General features: G+C 39.9%; 1 protein-coding gene across 1 annotated transcript in view; it reads left to right on the top strand.

The window, feature by feature from the left end:
* The window catches only part of LOC110970356 (guanine nucleotide exchange factor VAV3), a 111,336-nt gene that overhangs the window by 8,746 nt on the left and 88,143 nt on the right, over positions 1 to 14,447 (top strand). Inside the window, 1 exon segment of the mRNA XM_022220626.2 lies at positions 11,812 to 11,928. Coding sequence (XP_022076318.2) covers positions 11,812 to 11,928 — 117 coding nt within the window.

Below are 14,447 nucleotides of genomic sequence, written 5' to 3'. Positions count from 1 at the left end.
GCTGCCCTTGTTGATTCATTTTGAAGGAAGGATTGCACCTGTCATAGTGTAAACACCACATTACTGCAGCCATGCATGCCACGTCAGAGCAAGACTCCGCAGCCTCGCGTTCACGATTCCAGTGCAGCATAATGCAGTCGCTCTGGTTTGTTCCGCCGTGTCCACACGATACGAGCATGCTCATGTGCGGTTTTATGTCCACCGACATGGACGCAGATATTTGCAAAGAAAAGACCGTGCTGCACGTGCACAGAGCCGACTGGCCTTTCATTCCATCACCAAGGTAACAAGCCTGAACCACAGCCAACCAGTAAAGACAGCTCCGCCACACATTAAAGTATAGATAATGTATATCCTGATTTTATTAGGAGATATTCAGTGGTGGGGAATGTACTTACAATCAATGTTTATTCTGTTATTCAGTCCTGGCGTGGATACTTCGGTTAATCACTGTTGAGTGCTCTGAAAGCCTTGAGAAAGTCAATACTGTCTTTTGTCTTTACCGGCAAACAATCATCATCATCATCATAAGTGACATTTGGTTGTCAGGAGCTTCCTCACATCAGAGGAGACCTCAGCATACACTGTAATTTTGAGCATTCGGAGAGCAACATTAATAAATGATAACTGCACTCGTGCCCCCTTTTTTTATAGCTTGATGGAAATGTCAAGATGCAATCTGAAAGACAGAGAGCAGTCAGGAGTTTTATATATATATATAGATGATACTAAGCTCCAACCACCAACCTCGGTTATAGCCAGCAGCAGTGTGGCTGCAGCCTTTTACCATCAGGATTCAGTGTAGTGGAAACCTGGAGCCAGGAGAGATGTGTAGTACTGTATCAAGCTCTGCAGAAAGCTAATATTACGACTCACTGCAACCTTCACAGAATGCCGACTAAATACAAATGAATGGAGCAGCATATATCTTTTTTGTAGACGACACATACATGTTTGTGCAAGAATATGGACGCAGAATGGATATAGATAACGCCAGCTGCAGTTTAGGAGATTATTGAGCCCGTGTCTTTTCCAGCAAGGACAGGTCTGGTCTGTAGAAGACGTCCTGAGCTGGAAGTGATGGATGGCTGCTGTCTGTTGGAAAGTCCGCATTTGTGTAATGGAGACAGAGAGGGAAATAGTAAAGGCTCCTGCAGAAGGTATAGGTGTGACTCCATATAGGACCGAACAGTATGCATAAAAAACCCCAGTGCGATTATTTTTGATTTGAGCCGTAATTTTAGTGGAAATGGTCCTTTTTACATTTCTTTTTCACCGAGGAAAATATAAAAATGATGATGTAATTTCGACTGCAGTCTAACAGACATGTTCTCTTATGTCTGGAGAATACAATGTGTGGGTGTGCTTCATTTATAATGGTAGGCTATGACACATTTTACTTTAATTGCAGCTCCTGCGATTTGGAGAATATTTTGATGAATTGCTCCAGCGACATGCATGTCTATTTCAGTATATTCACTGAATGAGGACAATGGGTGGGATCATATATAAGCTTATATGTTGTATATAGAATTTTACTGATTCTTTGGAGGGCTCTAATTTACCAGGCATGGACATTTTAGAAAGATTGAATATGTTTTTGTGAAAAAAAAATGAGATACATTAAGACAAACATTCAGTTTTATTAATTTTTTTACAGTGTACATCTAAAAATAGCTCCCTCACAAACCCACATCAGTCTAACTACACACCTGAATGGGCATTGACACACACACACACACACACACACACACACACACACACACACACACACACACACACACACACACACACACACACACACACACACACACACACACACACACGCATACACGGGTTGGACAGCAGTTGACCGGGCAACACAACAGAGTGTTGTTCACACTTTCGTAACACAATCTTCCAAGAAGTACCAAATCAGGTAGAGTAGGAGGAGGAGGAGGAGGAGAGATGCTGTCTGCTCACCATTCACGCTTCAGTGTTTGCTCATTCAGGGTGTACATTTTATTTAGTGCTCGGCACAGTTTATAGGACATTCAGCTCTCTGCTCTCCTCAGCCCTTTGCTCCTTTTAATCCTTCTTTTGAGTCAGTCACACACTGTTGAGCTGAATCTACTTGACCTGTGTTGCCGTCGCCAAGAGGGTTCATATCTCACGCAGTAGCCCTAATTCAATTCCCTTATCTAGTGGGGGATGGAGTAAACGTCGTGTATATGTAGGGGTCACTGGGGTTAAAACCAGGATTTAATGGAAAATGGTTTCTGAGACACGTACTGGTGTTGTGGGGGAGGTACAGGGTTTCCCCTGATTGACTTATTGGCATTATATGAATGAAACTGAAAAACACCGGAAGCCTTGCTGTAAGCCTTTGTCAGGCGTCTTCAGAATGAAAATCAGGTTTCATCGTGTGGATGGGGAAATCAAAGCTTTTCAAAATGGTGTGCAGCTGAAATGTCAAGAGGAAGAAGACAGCTTTCTGTCACTGTCAGTTCTTCCTGTGATTCATTTTAAACGACAGTAGAGCTGATCATGCAGTTTGGGTGTTATTAACCTTTAGGTATGGTAATGCTGTGAGATGACTTTGCGAACAAAACCTGCTGTTGGGTTTCAATGTCAGCAGAGATTCTTTTAAAAGTGTGCTTGGAGAACATGACAAACAACTTTTGAGGTTTTTTCAGTGATTCTGGCATTTGTAAGAAGATCGTGCAGCTAGTCTGCTGTAAGAGAAAGAAGAACTATTTGAAAATTACCTTTGTGGACATTCGGCTGTCGTTATTTATCTGGATTTTAAAGAAATACAGAGATTTGGATGATAGAAATAACACCACTCTCTCATATCTGAATGATAAACTTAATCCTACTGCCGACATGGCTGTAAGCAGCACCTCTAAACTTCATGAATTAACACAATACATTTTTTATTTATGTCGCCAGCATTCCAAACATGAAAGCAGCTCTTCTATTTTTGGTCTGTCTTTTGGCCTGGACCACTAACCTCCTGGAGTCTCTGCTGATTGTGTCGTCTCAGTCCACAAACTTAGGAAATAAGAGTTTATTGTCTCATCCAATTATTGAATCTAATATTCAACATTTTTCCAAATATTGGTATTATTTTCTTTAAACGAATTCTCGATAAAGCCGCCTCTCTCTACCTGTAGTCACTCTGTGATCTTCAGCATTGTCCCGCCCACAACACCATCTGATTGGTTACACATCATGAGTAATAGCCCGTCAATACTGGAGATTAAAATGCTGAAATATTACCAATTAATGAAAAACACAAATAAACAAGGATACTTCAACAAAGTTTTATGTTTGAATTTGAAATTGCATTTTTAAATCAGGTTCTAAGCTTCCTTGATTAATAGAAATCAATATCATTATTGACCCTGAAAAGACATCTAGGGCCAACCTCTACCAGAAACAGTCAGGTGACTCTTTCAGAGATTTGGTTCAGTGACATCATTTCCTATACAGTTAGGATTACAATTAGGGATTTGACCATCCAGCAGATTTAAACCAATATTAACTTCAGTTTTTTACCCCCACTAACTCTTGAGGCAAACATCTCACTATTTAGTTGCTGGAGGCTCCAGTACGTTCAGCAGCTAGTTACTTGCTTTTCTTGCTTTCTCAGAGCCTCCTGCTGCATCTGGAATTTAGGTTGATGAGAGAAGTGAACCAAACAGGAATGCTGCAGACCATAAAACCAAAACAACTAGCTGCAAGACGCTAAAATGCTCCACAAAGCTTTGAGGAACTGCAGAGTAAGGACACGATTCTCCGTGGGTTCACCTCCACTAGTAGTCACCCCTTTCACATTACACACAGTAATGTTTTCCATTGCTAATATGAAATGAGAAGTGAAGCTGTAACTGTTTTTCTGGGGGTGAAAAAATCTTATTTGGGCTCTCTCTGATACCACAATGCTTGTCGCCCACACTTACCGCACATGCTGAATGGAAGGATTAGCAGGAGACCGAAACACAGCTGCAGTATCTCCTGGACACACAGATGACTTCCATGCCAATCCCCTCCTCACCTAAAACGGGCGGTGACCAATGAGCCGAACTCCTGAAAAAACAGAACAGTCACTTACCGGAAATGTGAAAAGATAAAGAGGTGACAAAGAGGTTGTCACTAACTAGCAGAGGATATTCACAGTCATGAGTGACTGGAAAAAGTGACTGGAAAGGTCATCTGCATGCAGCACAGAGTCTGTGGGTTTTTACTTAACACTTTAGCACACCATAAACTGAAGAGGAGGAACTACAAAATCTGTTACCACAGTGTATTTCTGGAACGTAAAGCTGCTGATTGCATCTTTTTGACAATATTCTATGAAGATAAGTGAGATGATGAGCCTGCGGTCACTGTCTACACAGTCTGGACGGGGAGGGAGCAGCGTTTTCGGCAGCGTCAGCAGACCTTCGCCTCCCTTTCCACCTCCCATTTCCTGGTTACACAGCTGCTGAAAGCTCCAACATGACATGGATGTGACCTGATGGCTCGGATTGTGATATGCCACCCACGGGTTATAACTTAAGAGTCTTCACAAAAGAGCACCACAGATCACATCACGTGGTGTCATTCACACTGCATACACTATCTCAGCGATGTAAACCAACAAGTGGTTGACCATGGCAGAAATCAATATATCACCTATACATTTCACGGTTCCCTCTTAGTAATTTCCTTCTTTTTGTTCTCACGCTGCTGTCAATGAGGACATAAAATAGACAAGCAGATGGAGAACTTTTAACCAGATTTAATTCTTTGCACACAGGCCTTGATTCCCTCTGCTCGAGATGCATCCATTTTATCGCCATTAATTGATGCTCAACGAGGTTTATACAGTGAGATGGCCACTCTCTGCCTGCATACTTCTAGAATAGGATTTCATTAAGCACCACAATACACACAGGAGCCATAAAAGGCTCCAGCTTGTTGCTATGGAGCTTTGACTCGTATCAAAGAATACATAAGCAGACGCTGGATACTTGTTGAGGATACAGAGCACGACCTGGTTCATATCAAAAGCGCAGCAACGAGATAGCTTGTCTTACAGGAATTTTTTATATTCCACTCGTTTGGCCTTCAAAATGAAGCGCACTGGTGGAATTTTAAGCCCCCCATACATCAGTCTTGTATAAACTATGCATTTTCATCCAAACTGAGTCAGTGTCTGTTTGGAGCTTGCTGCGGAGATGTCGGTGCTTAATCTGTCCTTAATTCCTTCTTCTGCACAATGAAGTTGTTTGCTGAATTCATTGGATGACAGAAATAGGTGCACTCATGCGCTGTTGGTTGTATTTGCCTCGGATGTGGAACAGTTCAGAACAATTTTGAATAGCAGGTTTATAAATAGAACCCAATAGATACAGTTTTTTTTTTGAGACACATGCTATTTTCTTCCATCAACACAGAACATAAACAAGCAAGTTTGATAAGGACTGCAATAATATGTTTTTCAAGAGAGCTATGATCAAGATATGCACTGAGCAAGGCAATTTGGATAACCATGCCCTGGATGAATGAGAACCTACACAGACATCTGAGCAAGGCAATGTATCATGAAGGGTCTCATATATTTAAGGGACACAGTTTATCATTGTATTATCATTAAAAGTTTGCATTCATCATACACATTTATTTCCCAGACTAGATCTGTAGGAGTGAATTTGCCCGTTCTATTTATATAATCTGATTTAATCTAGATGTAATGGATAAAAAAGTTTAAAAGGTTCCAAAACCCCATAAACACTGTTTTAAGACTTATTTCAGAGCTGTAGTGTGTTTTTATTTTAATTAATCTGACTTACCAGATGCAGACTTTGGGTAAAAATCTGCAATTTCTGCTTTCCCCCTTCGATTCTCTGGGTGTTAATGTTTTCAAAATCCCTTTCGGTACAGGAAACGACAACACCCTTTGAGTTAGCAGCATACATGCTGAAAAGTTTTACTGAACATTTGGATCATGCGATAATGCAGGTTTGTTTATGTGTATCAATAAGAAATGAAAAAAATATGAACGTACAGAAAATCACCTTACTTTGGCTTAATTTTATTAGTGAGGCTAATTAATGTAGCCATAAATGGGAAGGCATGGACAAACTAGCCACATGGTTTGTTAATTGCTTAAAACATATTTTTTTCATTTCAGGACCTTTTCATCATATGTTAAATTTAATTAACTTGCTATGCTAAATGCTAAAAACCCTTCTGGCAGCAGCCTATTAGCTTAGCTTACTGTAAAAACAACAATTTGTCGATGAAAGGTAGTTTTGAGTCAACTGTGTTCATTTGGATTTGGTTCATTTGTGAAGTTTAAAGTAGCAGCTAGCTAAATCTTAGCTCCTTCCAGTTTTCATGCTAAGCTAACTGGCTGCTTGTTGCCTCTTCTAACTCTCAAGAAGGCGACTAAACATATTATGCTAAATGACACATTATTCCATTATAATATAAACGCTATTAATCGCAGACTAATTTCAAAGCTGAGGAGTCAACATAATATATTCAAATGGATTAAATGACAATTTACATACATCTCCACATTAATCTTAGTTCACCATATTGACTTGGTTTGGACACACAGTGCATGCAAATGTCGCGCACACACACACACATGCGCTTATTAGGCCATTCGCTTCCAGAGCCCCAGAGAGTCACCAGTGCTGAAGAAAAGCTGCCAGTGGAACAGTTAGCGGTTGCCTCATGCTGCTACACTCTTGTTAATGCAATTCCCCCTCTGCTGTCTTCGGCTCAGTGCAGCAGAGACACAGTCTTTCATATGTGCTCTGTGAAGCTGCTTCCCTCAGATAATATACCGAGGTCCTCTGGGACTCTCCAGAGACTCCAGGCAGACAAGATGTGCTTGTCTGATAAAAGAAAGTGATGTGTACAAGTGTAAACATTCAATATTATTCACTCAGTGCTCGCTGGCTGCTTTACTCTTATCTGGAGCTTGCTGGCTGGGGGCTCTCTCTCTGTGAAGCCATCTGTAAAGCCTAATTCAATTGGAGTGGAGAGGCATTTTATATTTGATGCATGGACATGCGCCGTGCAGACAAATCTGATTTTTGCTCTGTACCGCGAGGCCAAAGGTGTGTTATGCATAACAGAATGAGCTCAGCTGTTTTGCTTGTTCTCCTGAGCTCTTTGCTTTTCTGAGATGACACCGAGTGAATCATTTTCTCCTCAACTTGTCGAACATGATTACGGTTCTGAGTGCAGACACATAACAGCACAGCGCAGCACGTGCTCACTTTAAGAAACGGGAAATGGTTAATGAAATCCGTTTCCTGTGAACCGGTTACCCAAGAAGAGAAAGAAGAAAAAGAAGAAGGCGAGAATGACGAGTCATTGTGATATGGAAACTTATCTCTGGAGAATTTTAAATGATGGTTAGATAGGAAGCTTGAGAAGCACTTATTGCCATTTTGAGTATTAGAGAGTGGGCAAAATGACAAAAAGCACATAACTACACACAGAATTTTACCTTTACAATTCATCCCTGCAGCTAAACCTTAAATCAGGGGTGTCAAGATCCGTTCCTAGAGGGCCACTATCCTTCATGTTTTAGATGTTTCCCTCTTCCAACACACCTGATTCAAATGATCAGGCTCGTTATCAGGCTTCTGCTGAGCTTGATGATAAGCTGATCATTTGAATCAGGTGTGTTGGAAGAGGGAAACATCTAAAACATGCAGGATAGTGGCCCTCCAGGAACTGAGTTTGACACCCCTGCCTTAAATAATTGAGTGTTTTCCAAGAATCAAATAATATTCATATTTTTCATACATTTTTCAAAGCTGACACTAATAGCTGATGGGCATTCTAATTAGTGAATCTTTCTTCTGTAGCTGCCAATTTCTCCTGACTGATTTCTTTGTTTTTCCTATCACTTTACACAGTTCTTTTGTCCTCCTCTGTATGAACAACAGTGCGGCATTTTCAGTTGTCTTTCTTTGTTTTAAATGCTGGTTTCACATACTGGTGCAGCCATAATGCCTCACTGCTCAAATGTGCAAGCCACAACCACACAGTTGCTCTTGCAGTGTGCGTATGTGTCTCTGTACCCTTCATGTCAACATTGATATGCTGATAAATCCATCGTGAAAGTGCCATTTTGCCACATTATGATCTGCCTGTGAAAGATGCACGGCTTCTAATGCTCTGCACTTCCAACAAGACATCACATAATGCCAGAAATCTGGTCGTTCTTACAATTCTCCACATCATTTCCAATACCGCAGCAAAAAATAGTCCAATTAAATGAATGCATTTCATCATCAGCATAACTTTTTTTATGGCAGCCACAAATAATAAATAGTCTATGTCTTAAAAAGAATCTGAAAAAAATATGAAAATTACAAAAAACTGTGTAATACAGCCTTGAAGTGTTTAAAACAAACAGTATTTTGTTATATAACTCACTCCAGTTTCCTTGTGAGGACTTAGATGTGAGTCCTTGTCATATTTTTTGTGCCTCTGAAAAGCTTCAGATATGGTTGTCTGCGTGTGCGTTGCTCGACTTAACATCCTCTCCGTGCTATGAAAAGATCATTAGGAAAACCACAGAAGCTGCTGCGCACACACACACACACACACACACACACACGCTCACACACGCTCACACACAAAGGTTTTGACAGGAAGAGTTTTATTTTTACCGCAAATATATATTGGTTTTCAAACATCAGCTATCGACTTGATTGCTGTTAGCCTTAATTACTGATAATTGGTTATCGGTATCATCCTAGCATGTAAATCACATTATGAGCTCGTGTTGTAAACTATTTCTACGTTCACCTCAACAAGCTAATTCAGTCTTTGTGAGCTGTGTACAGCGTTGCCACAACAGATGCAACTGTCACACTTGTTAATATAAAGTAACAACCGAAAGTCTCAGCTGGCAATGAGTGAGCAGATTTGCGTGTCTGTCTTTGAGCTGCTCAGTTTGTTCTGTTGAATGACTAAGTGAGACTGCTTGCGGTCTGACTTTTAGTTATCTGTGATGGACTCCAAAGCTATGTAGCTGGAGGTTTTTTTGTTTTATTTTCAAATCAGGCTCAGAAAACCTGTTGACACCATGAATTTGTAGAATTTACATCTTCAACAGCCTACCTATGACTGCTGTGGTACTTTAAGCACCTCTGGCAGTAGGGATGCAAATTTTGGACTATTGTTTAAATGAATATCAGCAGCCTTATTAATCAGTAATTAATAATTGATGACATTGATCAAGTACAGTACACTCTATTCCAATTGCTGGTATTGCTGCCGTGTCAATGGACAGATGACTGCAAAAGTGTAATATATATGTGCCACCAGCACTAGATCTCAGCTCATCTTAGATACATGAGCTCGAGCTGGAGTCTATTAAGTATCACAGAGGTCTTTGTCATAGTGCCCGTTGCTAGCTAAATCCTCACAATACTCTCTGGTTGGCAACATGGAACTGCCAGTAGTCAGATAGTCATTAACATCCCTGTTTGATACCACTGAAAATAAGTACCATCATGTTTTCAGAGCTTCGGTATTGACTAGTGCTGCAACAGTTAATTATTGCTCTGCCAAGGAACGGCGGAGTTATGTGATGATTTGTCCGTCTGTTTGTCTGTTCGCAGCATTACTCAAAGACAGAATAACGGATTTGAGAAATTTTTAGGGAAGATTAGAAATGACACAAGAAGCACTTGATTAGATTTTGGCAGTGATGTGGCTTAGAGTCTGGATCCACAGATTTGTTAAAGATTTCTGTATCATTGCAAGATAGCGGCCTGGTGTCACTGTAACTATGACAACAAGTGAACACTATGTCAGCTGCCTGCTGACGATCTCATGATTGCAATCCTACTAAAATCCACCACTGCGCACTTATTGGGACTTGTCCGTTTGAAATGATACAAGGAAGAATTGATTAAATTGTGGGGGTGTTTTTGCATCCCATCAATTTATACTGCCTGCTACATATTTAGGTCACGCGATTCAGTATCCGTACATTACGTACACATGCATAACACACGCCTGTGCTCAGCGCAAGGTAATTTTTTGTGTGGGTACACCATGTTAAGTTGCCACATTCTATGGTGCTGTGATTTCTGCCATGAATTTTTCAAGATTTCAGCCGTTGGAAGTGATACGACTGAGCAGCCTTGGCGGAATACTGCGCTCTCTGAATGCTTTTCTTGTTGTAGCTGTTATAATCTGTTAGTTGTAAACTAACTACTAACTGCTCTACATTAACTGTCAACTGTTTTGATAATCAATTAACCACATGATTATTGAGAACAAGGTAAAACTCTCTTACTCCAGCTTCTTAAATGTGTATAATTTCGGCAAACCAAATGTCTTTGGGTTCTGGACAGAAGGAGACATTTGAGGACATTCTGGTGGCCTTTGGGAAAAACTGATCCACAGTTTTCACCATTTTCTGACATTTTATAGACAAAACAACTAATAGGGCAGATTACTACTCTTTACTGACAGATTCATTAACAATGAAAATTACCATTAGTCACAGTATTGACTTGGTGCCAAAGTACTGGCTCTCATGTCATCTCTATTTCAAAACACTGTAGAAAAGCTAAAAGTCCAAACAAAGGCAGTTTATAGTGAAACATTAATACAGTCAAAAGTACACTTACAGATTAGATCATTGGTTAAGCCCAGTTGCAGCACTGCGGTGCACAGTGTTGTGGCCAAAAGCATTACTTCATCAAACACCTCTTTCATCAGCCTCCTCTCTTTTGTTCCATCTTGTCTCAGCTACAGGAAGGCCCAGTCACAGAGGCTTCAGATTGGCTAACTGCACTATGTTGACACCTTCCCCTTCACTCTCCGCCTGCAGCTTTGCCCTCTTCATGAAGAGCGTTCACCACCTCAGAAAGCCTTACTTAACACTACGGCTTTACCATCTCATTCGCTCGGTTTCATTGATGTTTTCGAGCTGCATTCAGTGGTGCCGCATAATTTAGATAAATAGCTTCTGGGTTGGGTCCCATTAGGATCATTAGTGAAAGATTTAGGTTGCAGATGAGGCAAAAACACTTGTGTCCTGAGTAAATGACCTTGTTTATTATTAGTAGAGTTACTTATTGATCGTTTGATTCAATTTTCGAGTCTCAAGGTGCACCTTCAGCTATAATTAAGCTCACAGGGTATGAAAATTAGCTTAGAAAGAACCTCCCTGCCCCTTCAGTGCACCTGCATTATACAACTTAATTACTAGTAGCCTTGTTACCACCTATGGAAGATATACCTCGACTCAGTATTTTTGTAGGATATCGTGGGAATATATATATATAAATATATAGTGATTCACAGAACAATAAAGGTAATTTCTAGAAATTTGCTCCTTTCTAAAACAGTCAGATATTTGCTTTTTGAGTATGTTATCTTAATGGTGACATCTACTCTATCAATAGGAGTAAAAAGATCTCTGCCTTCCTCTCCCAGCTCTGCTGAATTATCTTTTCCTAATTACCCTCCACTCCACTGCCCTATTTCAGCAGGAAATACATCATAATAATGAAACAAGACGCCCTCATGGTGCCTATAAACACTGATTCATGCATCTTTTAGAGCTGTGGTCCTCCAGTGTTCTCCGCTGCATGGCCTGATTAGACAGCCAGAGTGAACACAGAATAGAAAAGCAGCCGTATGCGAATCCATTCATACGTCAGTGAAGACACACGCGTATTTCTTTAGAGATGAAAATGAAGGATAATAACAGGTCATATCATTCGTGCATGTAATGCATTTATTGGTGACTCACTCACACATGAACCCTCTCTTTCTTTCTCAACGCAGTTCCTTTGCCTGAAGAATATCAGGACTTTCCTGGCGGCGTGCAACGAGACGTTCGGCATGAAGAAAGGCGAGCTGTTCGAGGCCTTTGACCTTTTTGACGTCAGGGACTTTGGAAAGGTAAGGCAGGATTAGTCAGTGGCGTAGAAAGAGATAGAGGTTTGGTTATTGGGAATGACAGCCTGCATCCACCCTCGCTGTGTACACCAGCTGTCCCCAAAGACTCAAACACTGTACTGAATTAGTCAAATGCACTTTTAAGCCCACTCTTACCTTTGTGTGGAAGTTCTGGAACTTTATCAAAATTATTTATAAGTCTAAGGTCTCTTTTTTATTCAACTTGGATGCTAAATTATAATGAAAGTCTTGTTGCAGATTCCAGTGTCTGTGCTTTCTTCTCACACAAGTCGAGGCTTTTGATATTGACAGCCACATTTTGGATTGTCTTAGAAGATCAAACAGGACAGTTGCCTCTGGGTGTTATCTGCAGTATCATTAGCTGATGTGCATCCTGTCATTACAGGTGCTAATAAACGCAGTCTGAGACCACGTTGCAGCTTTCTTCACACACCAGAACTCTTAAGCCGAAGCTGAAGTCAGCATCGTGACCCTGTAGTTTAATCGCTTCCTCTCATTAAAGTGAAAATGCCTCCGTGTGCAGAGTTTATGAGGGGTTAAAAGTCTGGCCTCGGGTTCATTACTTTGATAGGGCTCTCAGTCTTTGCTCGCAGGGCTGTGAAAGTGTCTGTGGCTCTCTGACAGCACTTCTGCTGCCCTCAAGAAGTCCCCAGGAGGTTTAATTAGAAATCGCAGCCTTGAGCAGAGAGAGGGTGCTGCTGGGTGCTGATGCACATGATGGGCTTATGAGATGACATGGTCATCTATCCATGGCTTAAAATGTGTCTGTGTGGCAGAGAGAAACACAGAAAGACGGAGACACAAACTAATTGGAATGGAAAAAAACACTGTTAAACATCTGTCTTAAAACTTCCCTTTTTAAGGTCAACCCACGTGTCAGGTGACAGCAGTCTCCCAGAAAAAGTTTATGAAAGATAGCAGCTTGTGAAATGAAGGTCTGTGAAACTGTAGTGTTGTACTGCGACGATCACGACACTGAGAGACTAAGTTTTGTTGAAATAGCTTCCTTTTCCTTTCAAGTAGAACCATCTGTTTGTTGAAACTTAACTTTTCAGCTGATCTGTTCTGGTTTTGGTTTGAACATAACTACAGAAATCATCTCAACACAGTGGGGGTTGACTGTACACTGTAAAAAAATTAAAACAATTTAGCTGTCAACTGTGAATTGCTATTTTTTCGACAGTTTACCATTATTTTGTAGATATGCCCTGTTTTTGTAAATTACAAGTAATAGGTAGTAAAACCATGGAAAGAAGGTATAGATTTTTTATGTTAACCATAAAAAACTGTTTTGTCAAAAATCCTCCACATCTGGCTGTAAAATGACACTATTTTTCTGAATTGAAAATATATCAAAAATATTGATAAAAGTAAAAAAAATTTTTTTTTACAGATATTTACTATTATTTGACAGAAAAAAATTTGATTCAGGATTTAAAAATTGTAGATTTTTTTTAAAATACGAAAAAATCCCTAAAATCTAGTAAACTCACAGAAAAAAGTATTGATTTACATGGACTGTGGACTGTTAAACAACAGGTCAAAACTGTAAAAAAACAACAACTTCCACATCAAAAAGCTGTACTTCTACAAGTGGTAATTTGTCGTTTTTAACATGTGACCATAAAGTATACTGTGTTAATATCTGCTAATATAATGTAATTTTTCTACAGTTAGCTGCTGTTAAAGTTTTTTAATGTTATGAAAGCATTTTTTTCTGGCGTGTTGGCTGCTAGATTTTCACTTTTTTGTTATTTTCTAAATTACAGAATTAGTTTTTTATAGTGTACAATGACTAATTGGGTGACAGCCAACAAAAGCATTTTTTAATGGAGTCTTTGACTTAACAAAAGATGTACTAACACCATACCCTCTGTATGAACTGTTAATGATACAGTATGTACAGATCTTTAAAAAAAATCCCCAAGAACGGAGAAAGAAAAATGAGAAAAGGCTTTAGATATAATCAGCAGCACATTTTTTCTTTATCTCTGCCTGAATGTTCATTTTTACTGGTGTGCGGAGCTGCATTAAGTAGATGAGAGAATTAAGTCATCTAGTCATTAAGTCATTTATAATTAAAACACACTTGGACCGCTGGCAAGTTTCTTTCTTTATGCTGGGAGGGAAATAGTTTCACTGAAAATCTGCAGTGACTTGGTGAATGAGACTATGCAAATACAAATCCTTGCTTCTGAGCAACAGAAAAAGTGGTACAGTTGAGGGCTTTATGGATTTACTCATGCTTGTGATCTTGCATTCTTATGCTTTTGAAGTTTCAACCCCCGTATGTTGCTTTCTTACTGAGAAGATCAATACCAATCTCATGGTTTGGAGATTATAAAAAAAAAGAGGGTCATCTGGGACCCTTTGTTTGCCGGACTGTTTTGGTTGGAATAATTAAATTAGATTCAGTTATTAAGCAAAAGTGCTGGCAGGTCGATTGTCACAGAATTTATGCTGTATTAGCTAACTAGCTGTAGCAGACAGAGATGAAGGTC

This window comes from Acanthochromis polyacanthus, chromosome 20, assembly GCF_021347895.1.
Source record: "Acanthochromis polyacanthus isolate Apoly-LR-REF ecotype Palm Island chromosome 20, KAUST_Apoly_ChrSc, whole genome shotgun sequence".
Taxonomy (NCBI): Eukaryota; Metazoa; Chordata; class Actinopteri; family Pomacentridae; genus Acanthochromis; species Acanthochromis polyacanthus.
The sequence above is the reverse complement of the archived record's forward strand: the minus strand, read 5'-3'. Positions and strand labels throughout refer to the sequence as shown.